Raw genomic sequence first — 17406 nt, forward strand, 5'->3', positions numbered from 1 at the left:
CCATCCAGGGCCCCGATGCACTGGGGGAATCCCAGGGCGTGGAACCCCGCCGCCGCTGACAGGGGGTTGTGCACACAGCATTGTGTGCCCCAGCACATCCTGGAGGGCACTGCAGGATGCCTCTAAGACGGCCTTCGTAGCAGTGGCCTTGCCCACCCCAAAGAGATGGCCCACGTAGTGAAGGCTGCTAGGTGTGGCCAGCTTCAGCAGGGTGAGGGCCAGCCGGGTGCCTGTGGGGAGGGGAGGCTGCATGACAATGTTCTGCCACTCTAGGTGTGGCTGGAGCTGTTCAAGTAGGTACCTGAAGATGACCCAGGTCATCCTGAATGCCTGGCACCACTGCTGGTCATCCCAGGTCTGCTGGATGATGTGCAACCACCAATCCTGGCTGGCCTGGTGAGCCCAGAGGTGGTGGGGCAGCCCTGGCGGTGGTGTCCAGCAGCACATCATCGGCATCCCTGCCAGGGTCTGGCCAGCTGGACGGGGTCCAGGTGGCAGCAGCCCTAGAATGGTGCGCTGCGGTCAAGCAGGTGGTCGGGCAGCTGGGAGGGCCCAGGAGGCTGTGGGCCAGCAGGGCCAGTGCAGTGGCTAGCAGGAACCTGGGGCGCCGGTTGTCACTGCCAGGGGCAGGTGCTGGAGTAGCCGTAGCATAGGGGGGTAGAGTTGGTGAGCAGATTGCTGCTGCATGCTGCCCCTGCACTGCTCCTGGCCAGGGAGCAGAGAGCAGGTTTGGCTTTTAAAGATGGCTGCCAGCTGCTGGCAGCTAAAGCCAGAGCCTGGAGCTCCCCCTGGTGGCAGCAGGGGTCCATTGCAGGGCTGCAGGAAGTAGCACCAGTTTGGTGCTAAGAGCAGCAAATCTTTTTGCCAAGTTCTTGCATGTATAGACACCGACCAGGGAGCATTTACTTTCAAGTAAACTGATCCCAGATCAAATGCAGTGTAACGTGCAAAAAGAGTGGTCTTTGTGTAATGTTTATCTTCTAAATGCCAATAAGCCCCAGCCAGTTATACATATCCAAGCACACTTCAAAGTATATTATGCTACACAGTCCAAAGTGGAGGTTACTACTCAATTTGAAGTTCTGTTTCTGAGTAATTGACGCAAAATAATTTGCCCCCAGTCAAAAGGCAGGGGGGAGGGGGAGGGTTTGCATAAAGTTTTATACATTGGTTCAAAAGACAAATGTACATGAACTGAAATGGTGTTGGAATGCTTTTGTTCCTATACATGATGAAGACTTGTGGCTTGTTTTGTAAACAAAGAGATACTATTTCTGCCTTTGAAAATGTACACAAACCAATGTAAAAAAATTGTGGATTTTGAAATCTTTTGTGATGTTAGTAGAGGTACAAAGAAATATTAGTAATGTTGAGCTTTTTTAAGCTCAAAGTTTTAAAAAAATTGTGAAAACGTCTTCCTTTCTATTTGGAGTTCATCCTTAATATTTTGAGAAAGTGAGCATTTTTAATATTCAGAGACATTTTTTAAAAAGAAAAATGATGTTAAAAACATGTTTTTGTGGAGTCTTGTGTGCATCATCAGTATGGAAAAACTGCTGTTTTTCCTACATTATTTTGGGCAAGATAGTCCTCACTTGCTGCTTTTGATGGTACTGCCTGAAGGGATCACATCCTTGACTCTCTTCTTATGGATTGCCACTGTCCAAATGAAATTCAGAAGAGCTGGGAAGAATATAAAACAGAACATCTCAGGTTTTCTACCTCTTCAGACGTGCTAGCTTCTTTCAAAATACTATTATTCCTTGTAGATACAATACCTTTTCTTTTTTTTTTATATTACCTGAAACTGCATGCTCCAGATCAGTGAATCAGTATCCACAAAGAGTAACTGAATACCTGCAAAGCAAATTCATACTTTTCATGTCCCCTGTGGTGTATTCTTCCCTAGCCCTCAGTGTTAAGCTCCTGCTAAAAAGATTTTGGCTTGACATCAAAGAATGTTTTCCCTTTGTTCTAGGAACTTGATTGTGGGCACAGTATGCAAATATTGATACTATATTTACTCAAATATAAGATGTGGGATTTCCCTCAACCAGCATGGGGGGAAAGCACCTTGTCTTACATCCGCATATGAAGTGGAATGGGGAGCAGTTGGCTGCTCTGGCTCTGACTCTGGCCCTCAGCCCAAGTCAGGGCCAGAGTTAGACCCACAGCAGCCCCTTCCCGCACAGAAGACATGGAAACTCCTTCTGCCTGGCCAGTCAGCAGCCATGACACTGCTGCATGGCCAAGCAAGGGCTGAACTTCCACATGCTGTGCTCCAGGACAGAGTAGCCAGAGCAGTGTTTGGCAGTAAGGGGAGTTGTGGAGGTGGAAAGAGACAGAAAGTGGGGAGTTGGGTGGGGAAGAGGCAGAGACTGGGGACAGTTTGGGAGAGCGAGGCAGAGGCTGGAGGGAGAGGTAGAGGCTGCAAGAGACTGGGAAGCTGGGGGTGGTGGGGCTGAGAGCAAGGGGATCACCTGGCCAATAGGGCTGTGCGAAACTTCGGTAGCCAGTTTGATTAGGAGGACATTTGGTGGCCGAATCTCCGAATCTGAATCGAATTGGAAGACCCGTTACAAGGTCTGAATTGAATCAGAAAGCCTCCAAATCAATTTGGAGAGATTTGGAGATTTGGAAGGCTTGCAGCAAACAGAAACTGCTAAGAGGAAGGGGGGTGGAGTGATTTTCCATATATGGAAAAGGGTGAGATGGGGGGTGGGGGGAAAAGACTGCTCTGATACTGACATCTGTAGCTGGCCCAGTGACTGATCTTTCCCCACACACACAAATGATACGAGTTTTGCTTTCAACAGTTTGAGGTGCACTTTCACAGAAGCCCTTGCACCTATCTCCTTAAAACTTTGCAGGCTTCATGCCCTCAGAAGAGGCTACCATCCCTGCTGTTTTCATCCGAATCTGCGAAAAAATGACAAAGTTATAGGTATTTTAGTGATTCCCCATTAAAGTCTATGGCCAAATCTCCAAATCGGTGCCAAATCTCCGAATCGGCCAAATTGAATCAAGACAGTGATTCGAATCACCAAATCAAATCACTGTCCCTCCAAATTGGCTGAAACCGAACCGAATACTTGCTGCTTTGCACAAGGCTACTGACCCTCCTAGTCTACTTTTCCTGCTGTAGCAGTAAAAGGTGTGGGGTTCAAGACAACTCTTCAGTACTTACCTGGGAAATTATAATAAATTTATAAATTTTCCATATATAGAATCTAAATATTGGGGGTCATCTTATATTCAGGATCATCTTATATTTAAGTAAATATGGTAATAGAGCTAGATATAGGATGGGCAAATATGTTCATTGACTAGTCCAGTCTGATATAGTTTCATAGTAGCTAGGGTCAAGAGGGACCTGATCAGATCATCTAGCCTGACCCCCTACCACAGGCAGGAATGAATGCTGGGTTCACAAGACCCCAGACAGGTGATCATCTAACCTCTTTTTGAATTTGCCCAAGGTAGGGGCGAGGACCACTTCCCTGGGAAGTTGGTTCCAGATTCTGGCCACCCTAACTGTAAAGTATTGCCTTCTGATCTCTAACCTAAACCTATTCTCCGTCAGCTTATTACCATTGTTCCTCATCACCCCAGGTGGTGCTGGGGAGAATAGAGCTCTTCCTATTTGCTGATGATCGCCCCTGATGAGCTTGTAGGCAGCCACCAGATCCTCCCCTCAGCCTCCTCTTGCTGAGGCTGAACAGGTTCAGGTCCCTCAGTCTCTCCTCGTAGGGCCCGTCCTGCTGCCTTCTCACCAAATGGGTGTCCCTCCTCTGAACCCTCTCCAGGCTGGCCACATCCTTTATAAAGTGCGGTGCCTAGAACTGGACGCATTACTCCAACTGTGGCCTGACCAATGTCGCATAGAGGGGGGGTATCACCTCTCTGGACTGGCTTGAGATGCATCTTTGGATGCATGACAAGGTTTGGCTGACTTTGCTGGCTGCGATCTGGCATTGGCAGCGCGTGATCATCTTGGAATCAAAAATGACTCCCAAGATCCCTTTCCACCTCTGTGCTTTCAAGAGGGGAGCTCCCCAGTCTGTATGTATGCTGTGGATTCCTTCTCCCAAGGTGCAGCACCCTGCACGTGTCTATGTTGAACCCCATCCTATTCTCATCTGCCTACTTTTGTAGTCTGTCTAAATCTAGTTACAGCCTCTCTCTCCCTTCAAGTGTGTCCACCTCACCCCGCATCTTAATGTCATCAGCAAACTTAGACAACGTGCTTTCAACCCCCTCGTCCAAGTCGCTGATGAAGATGTTAAACAGTGCGGGCCTGAGGACTGAGCCCTGGGGGAACCCACTGCTCACATCTCGCCAGGTTGAGTACAACCCGTCCACCACTACTTTCTGGGTGCACCCCATCAGACAATTTTTTACCCATCCAATTGTGTAGGGATCAATGCCACAGTCGCTTAATTTATGGATGAGAATGGGGTGAAATAATATAATAATATAATAATAATATAAAAATTAGATCAATGGATCTAATCAGTCTTGCAGTTTAGTGGATCTGCTTCATGCCAGCCAGTTTTATAGGTAACAATATTGTGAAAATCCATCCCATATAGACAAATACTTATTTTGTGTTTTTGCATGTGATCAAGTTACCTTAAAACACAGCTCTCTGATATGAATGGATTTATAATTGGTCTGTATCATAGAAAGAAATGCCATGTATTATGTGGTTTACCCAAATGTGGTATAGTAAAAACCTATTTTATATACTGTATTTACTTGAATCTAATACCACCCTGAATTTAAGACATACACCGAAGGTTTGTCTTAAATTTATCTCCTTCCTGTTGCTACAGCAGGGAAAACAATGGCTGGGGGGGGGTGTCAGGTGGCCCCCTTGGCCTCTGACCCCCCCCGCACTTTTTCCCTCCGTAGCCCCTTCTTCCCTCTTACTGTCAGACCCTGCTTGGGCTCTGTTCCCTCCCAGAACTCATGGGCAGGATGCAAGATAGTAAGAGGGGGGGGACACACAGAAGCTGCAGAAGGCAAGCAGAAGCTAATTTGAACTGCAAGGGACCAAAAAACACTGACTTCAAAATAAATACGCCTACATTAATTTGCATATATGCAGATTGCTATGGGTACCTACAAACTTAGATCATCCAGAATTGATGCATTGTACCTTATTTTGCAAACTGCTGCAAGTTTTAGCACATACTCCATAAACACACTCTTGAGCAGCACTTTTGTACCTATTTATATATATAGTACAAACTGGGCGCATCTGCACAAGATGCTGTGTTGCCATAGTGATGAGCTGTGAAGAGAGCTCATCGCTACAGCAACGTAGCGTCGGGGAGTGCAAACTGTGACGCTGCCGCTATGTCACGGTAATGACAAGCTACATCACCAGAGCTCATTGCTCTGGCAGCATAGCAGCTAAAAATAACTGTGCACTGCCAGGTATTGCAGTCAGGTGTGCAGTCAGGGGCACGTGCAGATATGCTTGCTATGCATGATATTAGTCCAAAGCCAAAAGGCTCATGATCTATCACATAGGTCATTAAGCTGGGCCTCAGCAGAGTCAGCAGTGTTTTAAGCCACGGTGACCCTGCAGCCCAGCATCGTTCAGTGTGTGTGTATGCGTGTGCATACATACTCCAGTTAACCCTCACAAAAGATCCACATGCTAATTAGCCCCCCACTTGTGACTGGACCCCGGTATTTTTGCACAAGTCCTGAGATCCTCCAAAATTGTATATGTGTATGAGGCACAGGGCTGTCTGGTCTGGCTCCACTCCATGCAGGGTGGAGCTGCACCTGCCACATGCAACAGTTCTAAGAGAGGGGGTGACAGAGACTGTCATCTACATAAATGTATGGTGATATTTGCTAGGCATTTAAGAATGGTGAAGAAACAGGAATAATTGGAAATGGGGGAAAGGGTACTGTGCAGGTGTGGGACTGAAGAGGAAGCTGAAATGTATTCGATGTATTGGTTCACCATGAGTGAAAAAGGGTCGGCAGGGGAGATACCATGATCAATCTGTTGGTTTTCCCAGGGTGAGCCTGGCTCTTGCACTGTGGGCAGGCTGACGTCTGCAAGCTTCCCAAATGTAGGCTGCTCAAGTGCACAATTCTGTGGTAGTGGGGGACTGTGTTTTTGCTTTCCTCCTTGCTTTCTCCTTCGACCTTGAAGGTAGGAACTAGTGTCACAAGGGGACATCCAAACTGCAACGTCTTCTGGGTTGGGGCCTGCATGTAGAATACCTGCTACAGACTTGAGTTGTATCCAAAATCCCAGACTGATGGGTCGGGGAGGGAGGAGACTTGCCCTGTGGTAGAGTCTCTCAGACTTGAGTGATTGAGCACCGCTTAGTCAATTTGGAATTTGGAACTAATTGGTCCTTAAGCCAAAAAAAAATGGGTGTGTTTGCCTAATATGAGTCATATGTTTTACAGGCATGCTGTGTGGGCTGCATTCAGTTAGCTTCATAGTTGGTTTCCATTACTGAGAACATGCTGCTTTTAGCAGCAGTTTAATGAGAGACAATATATTTAATTAGGAGGTTTTCCTATATGCAAATATAAGACAAGGAGCTTTTTTCCCATGCTGTTTGTGGGGTGAGGACTTCGTCTTATATTAGAGTAAATGCAGTATTTAATGTTGCAAGCACTACCCATTAAGTAACCCAGAACATTAGGCAGTGGGTAATGCTTGCTCGATTTATGATGGGTCATGGATAGTACTGATATAGAAAGGAGAAAAAAAATTTTAGATTTGTTCTGAACGTAATTAGAATGAGCAACATATGTAATACTGCGGTGTTCTTGGTGGTTCCTTTTTCTCTTACTCAGCTATAATCACTTTTCAGAGAAGTCTCATGTTTTTTGCTTAAAGAATATAAAGTTTCTTTTTACTCAAGTCTCTTCTGGTTTAGAAGAAAAAATGATCAGGAAGAGTACACAATATAACCAAAAGGTAGCAGGTTTAGAAAAAAATTGATGAGATTTCTTGGAAATATTAATTTAGCAAACATTTTATAGCAAATATTTTATAAGATGTTAACCCCACATGAATTTGTCTAATTTTTGCAGGACTCTGAGGAAGAGGATAATGAGTTGGAGGCCATTAACAAGAAGCTGATAAGTTCACAGGGTATTCAGAATTTTCGGCCTTATGTACCTGAGGAGTTTGCTGACTTCAGTGTTTACAATGCCAGCCTAGAGAACAGGGAATGGTTTTCCTCTAAAACAGACTTCATAAGTTCACGTGTTCATGAGAAAGAGGTGTCACGCAGTCCCACCACTAGCAGTATCACTAGTGGATACTTTTCCCACAGTGCCTCTAATGCTACTTTGTCTGACATACTTGTTCCTGGTAGTGATAGCACAGATCAGCTAGCCAGTCAGATGAAGGATCTGGACTCTACTGACCATTCAGGACCACCTCTTGCACATGATGTAAGATCTTTGAACAAGCAGTTTCCAGAGTCAGAACAGGAGTTAGCTAAAGAAAAGGTACCCATGTCACCACTAAAAGAAAACAGTGCCTTAACAGAAGGAATACCACTGTCCCTAGATACTACTAACAAAAACTCTGAGAAATTACATAGGGCTGACTCCTGTTCACCATTAGATTCCTCAGCTAGCAAAAACATCCGACCTACAGTTAAGTTTTCATCGCGTGAAGTAACAATTGAACGTACTACAGATGTTCTCGAAGATCACTCGTTTACAGAATTCATGGGTGTTGAAGATGGAAAGGACTTTGACCATTCAGTAATTCCACAGCCATGTTCCACTGATTCCTCTAATGGAGTGGAAAAAAGTACAACTACTGGGCTGGACAGTGCCTCTGATTTATCGCAAAACACTGACACTCAGCAGGTCTCTCACTTGGGCCAGCTGGAATGTATGGCAGTAGATTACCAGCCTTCAAACACTACTGAAAACCCTTTATGTTCTGTACTAGTAGAAGAGACTACATGCTGTCAGACATACCCTGATTCTTCCCTGGATGATTTTATTGGAAAGAACCATTTAGATGTTTCTGACTATGAAGATGGTGCATCTGCAGAACAAGTCCATACCTTGCCTAGCTGGGTGGCAGTGGGAGAACAAGTGTGTGTTGGAAGTAATAAGACTGGCACAGTGAGATACATTGGACCAGTGGATTTTTCAGCTGGAATCTGGGTTGGAGTTGAGCTAAGCGTTCAATTGGGTAAGAAGCTACAAATACACTGTAGGTTGTGTACATCATGTAGGGCAAGTTTTAAAGTTATGCTATATAATTGCACACTTCAGTGTTTGGAAATGCCAGACTAGGCAGGTGGGAAGGGTATCTGATATAACCAGCCTTCTTAGTGCTGGGTGGGGGGTTATTTGTTTTTAAATTCACTGACATTTCTTTTTAAAGGGTTGCTTTTAAAATGTATGTTTAAACATATAACTGCCTCTCTTCTCTCTGCTTTGTGAACTTTAGTGCTTTCACATCCCAGATCACAAACTGTTGCCCTTGCTCCCATTTTTAAGACAAGTGAAACTTTTAAAGTGGTTGTTATTTTTAAAAATTCATATTTGCCAATTCAGTTTCTTTTTGCAGTAGGAATCAGCAACTGAGGAGTTCAAATTATCTAGAGTTTTGGTGGTTGTCTGTTGGGTTCTTTTTTGTTTTGGGTGGCTGGGTGTGGGGTTTTGTTGCTGTTGTTTTAAAGAGACCACTTTTCCTCAGGGAAAGAAGTCAAGGATACTGTTCTTTAACTTGATTTTACTAATTTGGTCTCTATTTTGATGAGAAAATGGAACAGAGAGACTTGAGTGTAGAGCTATCTACAGAAGAGACCTTCAATTTTTTTTAGAGTTAATAACAAACCAAGACCCTAGATTTAAGATGGGCAATGGAATGTTTTCTGAGACCTGGACATTTGTGTTTTTTAAACTTTTGAACTTGATGTTGAAACACTTGCTTTTGTGAAGGGAATAAATATTAGATCTAATTCTTAGCTACAACAGTAATGTGATGGGGGTGGGGTTAATTAATTCTCACCTCTCAGGTATTTCTGCTGCGACAGCTTTAAGCTCAAGTACCCAGCAACAAATATTTGAAGATATTTACACATATGAGTGTTGTAATTGTATGTGATGGCTAGGTACCATATATTATTAATTTAATTAATTTTTCTTTTTATTGAAGGTAAACATGATGGAACTGTAAAAGGTAGAGAATACTTCCATTGCAAGCCCCGGCATGGTGTATTTGTTCGTCCTGGGCGCCTCAGTAAAACACCAGCTTCAACAAAGAGATGTAGTAGCACTTCACGATCTCAGGCACCCTCCAATGTAGGGAATCTGTACTTCCAGGGCCATCATCCTCTCCTAAAACAGGAGAAGCAGTCCTCTGTCAGTCAGCAGATGCGGCAGCCTCTGCTTTTTCTAGGAAACAGGAGAACAGGAAGTCTTGGATTAATTAAACTGCAGTATTTTTGCACTTAGTACACACACCACTGTGTGGAAACCTTTATGAATTTTAAAAGTTTAATGTACAGTTTTAATCTGTCCATACCGAATGTGTATTCTGTAGAGTTATAGACTTAATTCTCTAATTTTTTATAAATAATATATACATATATATATTATATATATATGAATGTGTATCTAGAGTTTGTCTGCCAGTAGGCAGATACAGCTGCACACTAAAATACAGTTAAAGCTGATTTGTAGATAATCGTGAGGTACTGGACTCTTTGATACACAACAACTTGGGAGATATATTTTAAACAAACAAACAAACAAAATATTTTATTGTGGAAAAATGGGATGCAAGTCCTTATTTGAAAAAAAGCTACAATATGCTGTTCTTAATTACCAAAGAACTTGTATTAGACTGACACATTTGCTGTTTATATCTTTTTATTGTAAATGTTTTAACTATAGCTTGGTGCCATGTTACTTCTAGTCACTGGGCACCATGCTGCCTTATGTCCTGTGTTTAAGCACACTGAAATATCTGACTGCTTCATTTTTTGTCTTCCTAGAGGCCTGCCACTGTGCTGACTTGGTATTCTATTGAAAACACCAACAATGCCTAAGACTGTGTCTGGCATTTCCTAAATGATCACAAGCCAGCCAGGCAGTTTGATTGCAGAAACAGTATTACTGTAAGGATGTGAGAGGACAACATTTTTTTAAATGGCTTTTTGGGATGTGGGTAAACAAAGCAGCGTAAATGGATCGTGACTGCCAACTTTGCACTGTTATTTGCTGGGTTATGATCAAGCTAATGGAACATTCTAATTTAGTCTGTAAAGTTTATTTTGATTACGGAAATGATAGAGGGGTTTATGTATGCTGCTTGTGGGTTCTTGAGAGAGAGATTCCACATGTAGATACTGTAGATGCCTGTACAAACATCTGAATATTTTGTAAAGTAACAAATGGTAAACATGAATGAAATGAATGGCCTGCTGTATCTGTTTTTCTTTATTTCTTAGCAAGTGAATGAGTGAGATACCTGGGACCTTACTGAAAAGCTGCTGTTCTTCCTTTGATTTATGTATAGTAAGCTGACTCTAGTATTTTACTTTTTACTGTAAAGAACTGTAATTTATATTCTGCCATACTGTATTTAATTGGTACAGAACTTTTGTGTGTTAGAATACAGACCGTTTACTTTGGATTTAAAAAAAAGATTGTTGTTCTTGTATTTGACATCACCTCTGTACTTCCTGTACTTATGGCTTCATTATCAACTAGTAGGTTAAGTGAGTCTGCTGGTTAACGGTTTTGGTGCTTCAATGGGATTTGCCATGTAAACGTCCTAATACGTATCCATGGCCTTTTAGGAATGGACAGGTGGACAGTATTACTCACTGATACCACTGACTGTCTTGTTTAGTACAAGGTTTCACTGACAGCATACAATGTATCTGGCTGTCCCCAAATGTATTATTTGTTGTTTTTTGTGGGGGGGAAAGAACTTATGTATAGCAGCAATTCACATTTTCAGTGTCCATCCAGAACTGACAGAGCTGCATCAATTGTATCATTACTGGAGGGAATTATTATAATGGTAACTGAAGAATTTCTTTATGCACAAATATTTTATCAAAGACAATAAATGATCCTAGAACACATCTAAATGTTTCTAACAAAAACAATATGTTAAATTACTTTGGGATATAACTTAACATAAAAGTTGAAAGGGAATTTTAAAAAGCTACAGGACTTGTCCCAGACATTGTGAACCGGAGTATGTTGAATCACTTGAAGGCTAATGTGGACATTATCTTGTTCTGACAAAGATGCAATGTTATACTGGATTCTGATTAAACATACAGGCTTGCTTTTAATTTATTGTAGGCATTCATAAATATAAAATGCTTATTTACATAAGTGACTTTGGGGTAGGTTTGCTTCTGCTAATAGGCAGGCTATAAAGATGCTACAAAAAGTCAACTATCTGAATGTTGTACACCTTTTCAGGGATTATGATGCTATCAGGGTGTCTCTGCCTACTGAAACTCCTCTTGGTAAGCCTTTATGTTACCTTGTCCTTCACTAACATAGGTTAACTGAAATGGAGTTGACAGTATAAACAGATGTCACTAAATAAAGCAGATCATCTGTGACAAGATGCATCAGACATAACTAATCCACTTCTTTGGGTGAAACAGACATTGTCTGTTGTCCCACAGGATTGGGCTCCTGCTGCTCCCAGGAGCAGTTAGGCCTGATCATTTGGGGTGTGTCTCTGCAAACAGGGGAACCCTGGGTTTCTCTGGCTGTGCTCTGCTGCAAGCAGGAAAACCCTGAGGTTTTTATAGCCGGACAAAGGCAATGTTTGTTTCCAGCCTTTATTTAGTAGCTAGCGCAGTGGTTCGCAACATTTTTAGACTCAAAACACCCCTCAGTAAACTCAAAACACCCCTTAATAGACTTGAGGCACCCCTTGGAAAGTGCTGGCTCTTAATTTTCACTTGTTTTTTGACTACAGAAAAATAATCAAGCAATTCTCCTGTCACAAAGAACTCAGAAGCCACAACAGGTCAGAATGGTTTTAACACTACAGCTTCCTCTTGGAAATATCTTGATTTATCTTGTGACTCGTGTTTGTACATCTAATAATGCTAATGTTGTGTGGCACCCTTGAAAGGATCTCCAGGCACCGCTGCTTGCCTTGGCATCCTGGTTGAGAACCACTGAGTCAGAGCAACAAGGTAGAAGTCAGGCATTTTATTCCCAAACTTGCTACTGTAGGCAAGTGGTTGATCCGGCCTTATCTTTCTATGTCTTGTTTTCTAGGTGTAAGATCTAAATTCTCAGCTGTGTGAAGACTTACTATCTCCCTTGTGAAATTTGCAAGTTTCAGCGAAAAATCCCTCTCAGCGTACAAAGCATTAGTAATCATATTTGCCACTGGAATCAAAAGATTAAATTGTTGTGCACAAGAAGAAAATAACACAAATAACTGAAAACTAAGGCGATTACAAGTAAAGTTGTGTTCAGATTTTGTTAAGAAAACACTTAACATAGAACTCCCATATGCTAGTAAGCAGCAGCATTCTCACAGACCCAGTGCTTCAAAAGCCTCGACATCCACAAACACACCTAGAACTTCTGAACTTGCTACAGTTGAGTGTTCTGTTTTCAAGTACAGAAAACACATGCTTTTGGTATGCTTCAAACTTCATGTGCAAAAATATGGAAGTGTGACACAGGAGCAGATTGTCAATGCCATGTTGCACCGGTGCCCTGGGGCAGATCCAGGGGCTGGGTGAAATGGTCCCGTTACATGCCCACTTTTGATTCCTCCTGCACCCAAACGTTAAAACCAACTACTTGGAAAGGACTGCAGCATTCCTATTCGGGCAGGCCTGAGAGAGTCAATTGCCTTCATGGTTCATTATCCTCTACCTGGTTCCTGCTAATCTCTCTATACTCCACAGGCATTAATGACCCTCTGTCCCACAGATTGGCAAGCCCTGGCATGCATGCCAGAGCATGGCACATGAGGCCATTTTCCTCAGCACACCACAGCCAGCCTGGGCTCTGGGCAGCTGCAGCCAACCACAGATCCCAGGCTGCTTGCAGCAGACGGCCAAGAGGCTGCAAACAACTGCATGGGAGTCTGCAGTCCCAGCACTGGCTCCATGGTGGCTGCAGCTGGACACATGCCTCTGGGTGCACAGCTGGGAAGGGACCTGGGGCAGCGCAATCCTGGCCCATCCCTTGCCATCCTCCTGGAGGTGTGCATGCAGCTGCCACCACCATGGAGCCAGTGCCAGGGCTGCAGAGCTCAACACAGTTGTTTGTACCCTGCTGGCTGCCCACACTGCTCGTGGCACCGCCAACATGGAGGCACTGCTGTGGCTGCGGAGCCCAGCACAGCTGTTAGCAGGTTAGCAGCCTCTCAACTGTCTGCCACAGCCAGCCTGGGCTCTGGGCATCAGCAGCAGACAGTGGGCAAGCTGCAAACAGCTGTACTGAGGTCCAGAGTACTGGGACCAGCTCTGTGGCAGCAGGTGCACGCACACCTTGCAGCACAACCCTGGCCCCTCCCCAACATCCATCCAGTGAGTGGCATGTGTGCAGCTGCCACCAGCAATGAGGATCAGGTCCCTTACAGCTCCCCTATCTCTGGCATGCCAAGTTGAGGCATGGGTGGAGGTGGTGTGTTTTTGGCACTCTGGCCAAAAATGTTGCCAACCCCTGCTGTATCCTTCTTTAATAGTCTTGATGTTCCACTCTTCAAATGATCCTTTTTTCCACAATTTTGCTGTGTTAGCCATTCCTGGTAATTTCACAGCCCTACACACTGCTTTTAGCTCTAGGTAAAAACCTTAACTCAGATGTGGTGCTATTAACTCAGGTGTAGAAATGATCGACAGCAGAACATTGGAGGCACTGCCAAGATGTGCCAGAAAGCTAGATATTGATTTATGAATCTGAATAAGAGCTGTACATTTAACTATAATAACGACAGGACTGATGATGCAATATCTTTTGACTCTATTTTGCCTAATTGTTTTTTTTTAAGCTTTCTATATACAGGTTGCCCTTGTTTTATGCTGTGCATGTGTTCCTGGAAAATGGTGCATAACTCAAATTTGCATAAAGGGAACCAATTTTACAATGTAACAAATAGGGATATGTTCCAAGACCTTGACTGTACTGACCCCCAGACCCATTTCTACCACTTTTACAAGATAATTTTGGTACTCATCGGCAGCAGACAGTACACACAAGCATAGGGTGGTGGTGAATGTTACCATAATGGGAATGGCAACTACAGAAATGTGTTGCAGACAATGAACAAGGAGCACAGATCCACACAGACTATATTTTTGTGCACGTCACTCCTATACTGCACTGCACAAAGCACCTGACTAGCAGGCTTTCACCCCACTGATTGCATAAGAGTTGATTTACCTCCCACATAACAAATTTTTGGTATAAAAAGGGTCATTGCATAAGAGCAAATTCGCACATACAGAACCCACATAAAGCAAGGGAAGCCTGTACCCTAGCAAATGAGCACCCATTCCAATCATCATGTTGATTTTTGCTTTGATCTTACTTGGAATAACTGAGGGCTGTCCCCTGATGCATTAGCACAGCATCTAGTTTTGCTTTCACTGGAGAAAAATGTGTTGTGTTCAGGGGTGGGTCTGGCATGCTTACTTTGATTTCTGGTCTACCCAAAATTTAAAACCAACTCCCCGGCAGTAGTAGCAGCATGCCTAGTTACGCATTGCTGAAGAAGTCACTTGATTTCATGGCTCATTGTCATCTCCCCGATTCCTTCTAAACTCTTTGTTCCATGGATATTGTCATGACCCAAAGGCATGATTTTGTGTGTGCTTTGGCACCAGAATTATCCCCGCCAAGTTGCAGCTTCATTGCACGGGAGAGTTTCCTGTTGCAGAGGAAAACCCGGGTGCAGGGACGAGTTTCCCGCCTTTTCTGCAGCTTCTTTTGCAGAGTGCATTGCTCAAGTTCCAGGAGGAATGCACGGTGCAAAAGAGTTCCCGCCACTGGTATGTAAATTTGTTCCCCGCTGTTGGCTAGTTTTAAATTATTCACACGTGGCGGCTAACGATTGGCCTGTTAGCCGTATAAGAGGCTTGAGCAGTTTCTGCCCAAGCCGAAGAGGACTCCACATCCATCTCGTGGGGACTCTGGATACACGGCAGGGTAATAGAAACCCTGTGTGAGATTCAGAGGAGCTTGGCGACCTGATCCATCGCCCACCTCTTCCCGTCTTCGATCACAAATTTTATAAGATGTATCTCTGATTCCGATTTTGGTGGCTCGTTCACCCAGAGCATCCGGAGCTCTGTTCCGTGGAGCCTAGCAAACTCCATGAGACCGTCCGTGTTGTCTGTGTCTGTAACCGCAACTCAAGCAAGTTTTCCAGCCTGCACCACTGCCATCTCGGTGTAAGTAAACAATCTTTAAAACTACCGCTAAGCGTTTGTGCCTAATTCCAGCTCGTCGCCCTCCCTTTCCGATCCAGTGTGCCCGGGCTGCTGGCCACAGCCCGCGTGCAGCATGGAAAAGGGCTCGGGTCGCTCCCGGCCCGCACAGATATCAATGACTATTTTTTCTTTTTGGTGGTCTTGATGTTCCATCACACAAGCTATCCTTCATGCTGCAATCTTACTGTCTGTTCTCTGTAGTGAAGCTCCTATTTCACATCTCTGCAGACTGTATTTACCTCATTCCGATGAAGTTATATTGGTTTTTACATCAATCTTAAACTGTGAATCATACAGGCCTAGGCCCCTAGCATGTTAGTAACTGGAGAAAAATTGGTGTTGTTTCATAGGTGACGATGCACCTCACCATCTGTGCCCCCCCCCTTTCCAAAATCCTAGATCTGCCTATGTCCACATGGAATTGGCTTGGGGCGGTTTCCGTTGTCTTTCAGGGAATATCCAAGTACAGGTGGGAAAGATGCTAAAAGTTGAATAGCTTGCCAAAGTCACACATTCAATTCTAAATATTATAGAAGAAAGGCACCCATCTGATTTTCAGTCCCCATCCTACTCACTAAACGACGCTTTCTTTTTCGTGGCCATAATGAAACCTTTCTCGACTCTGCCACAAAAAGGACCCCCATTTATATTTGTTTTCAGGGGCAGATTGGGGGAGGGGGTACAATGGTGAAGTTGCATGCCCCTCTGCCCCCCTTTGATTCCTGCTTCACCCAAAATTTAAAACCAACTTCCTGGAAGTGGCAGCAGCATTTCTAATCAGGTAGTGTTGAGAAAGTCCACCGACTTCCTGGCTCTTTATCATGATATTATCACTGATGTTATGGTTCATTATCCTGTTAGTCTCTCCCCATGCGACAGCTGCTAAGGACCCTCTTTAACTGTCTTGATGTTTCACTCTTCAAACGATCCTTTTTTCTGCACCTTTACTGTCTGTTACTACTTTCTAGAAATCTTCCCTTTATTTCACAGCCCTACAAACTGTTTTTAGTGCTAGCTAAAAACCTTAGCTCAGGTGCGGTGATATGAACTCTGGCATAGAGATGATGGACAATGAAGTATTGGAGGTACTGTCAAGGTACTCAAGAAGGCTAGATTTTTTGTTATATTACATTGTATTAAATAATGTCATTATTATAATGTCATTATGATATACTGTTATACAGGTTTCCCTCGCCAGCCGCTGGGGTTAGGTTCCTGAAAGTTCCCATGGTTGGCAAGACAAAGGGCTTATGGGAAAAATGTCAGGTGGTGAGCTTAGGTGTGGCCTTGGAAAACTGTGGTTACTCAAAACTATACCGTGGTAGTCAAGATGGCATCTAGAATATTAAGCATGGATACTCAAAACCGGGGTTGGCGAGGGAAACCTGTATTGTATTACCTTGAACTATAGGGACTACTGGACTAACGAAGCAGAGAAACATAGAGATCCTCCCTCTCCAAACCATCCTGTTCACTCCTCTATTACAAGACTACCCCAGCAGCACGGACCTAACACCCCAACCTGCTGCAGGCGAAGTGAGGGACCCGCAGCAGCCACTGCCCTGCTGCTATGAAATGTTGTCAAGGGGCCTGGGGGAGATCAGCACCATACCCAGGCTCCTGGTGGCCCTGGGCAAACTTTTAGTATCGTCCTCCCAACCCCACCGATAATGATAATAATCAACATTATTTTCACCATTTTGGGGCCTCCTTTCTCTCCAGGCCCTGGGCGGCTGCCCACTCGACCCATGCCTGCATCCGGCTCTGGGGGAGAGGCCGTGCCCCAGTCTGGCCAGGGGTTGAAGTCCTTCCTGGCCCCGAATACGAAGGTCGGTCTGGCCCTGAGCAGAGAGGGGCAAGACCCTCTGCAGTGCAGGGCTCCGCAACAGTGTTGGCCCAGTGCCAAGCGCACCCGCACCCTCAGCTTGCGCGATGTGGGCGGCCAGGG

The 17406-nt window shown here is 44.3% G+C and overlaps 2 protein-coding genes and 1 non-coding gene across 4 annotated transcripts in view; all 3 read left to right on the top strand.

The window, feature by feature from the left end:
- Positions 1-10438, top strand: part of KIF13A (kinesin family member 13A) — a 187992-nt gene extending 177554 nt beyond the window's left edge. The window contains 3 exon segments of the mRNA XM_025208438.1: positions 7078-8203; positions 9176-9321; positions 10017-10438. Coding sequence (XP_025064223.1) covers positions 7078-8203; positions 9176-9321; positions 10017-10070 — 1326 coding nt within the window. The 3' untranslated portion in view covers positions 10071-10438.
- Positions 5992-6155, top strand: LOC112550867. Its single transcript, XR_003094934.1, has one exon. It is a non-coding gene; the product is annotated as a U1 spliceosomal RNA (small nuclear RNA).
- SIRT5 (sirtuin 5) overlaps positions 9553-17406 on the top strand; it is a 24917-nt gene continuing 17063 nt past the window's right edge. Inside the window, exon 1 of one of the 2 annotated variants that reach the window (XM_025208430.1) lies at positions 9553-10539. The gene's annotated coding sequence lies outside the window, so the exon portion shown is untranslated. The remainder of the gene's footprint in view (positions 10540-17406) is intronic. The other variant, XM_006027244.3, reaches the window with a different exon arrangement.

Source organism: Alligator sinensis, unplaced genomic scaffold (assembly GCF_000455745.1).
Source record: "Alligator sinensis unplaced genomic scaffold, ASM45574v1 scaffold928_1, whole genome shotgun sequence".
In the NCBI taxonomy this organism is placed as follows: domain Eukaryota; kingdom Metazoa; phylum Chordata; order Crocodylia; family Alligatoridae; genus Alligator; species Alligator sinensis.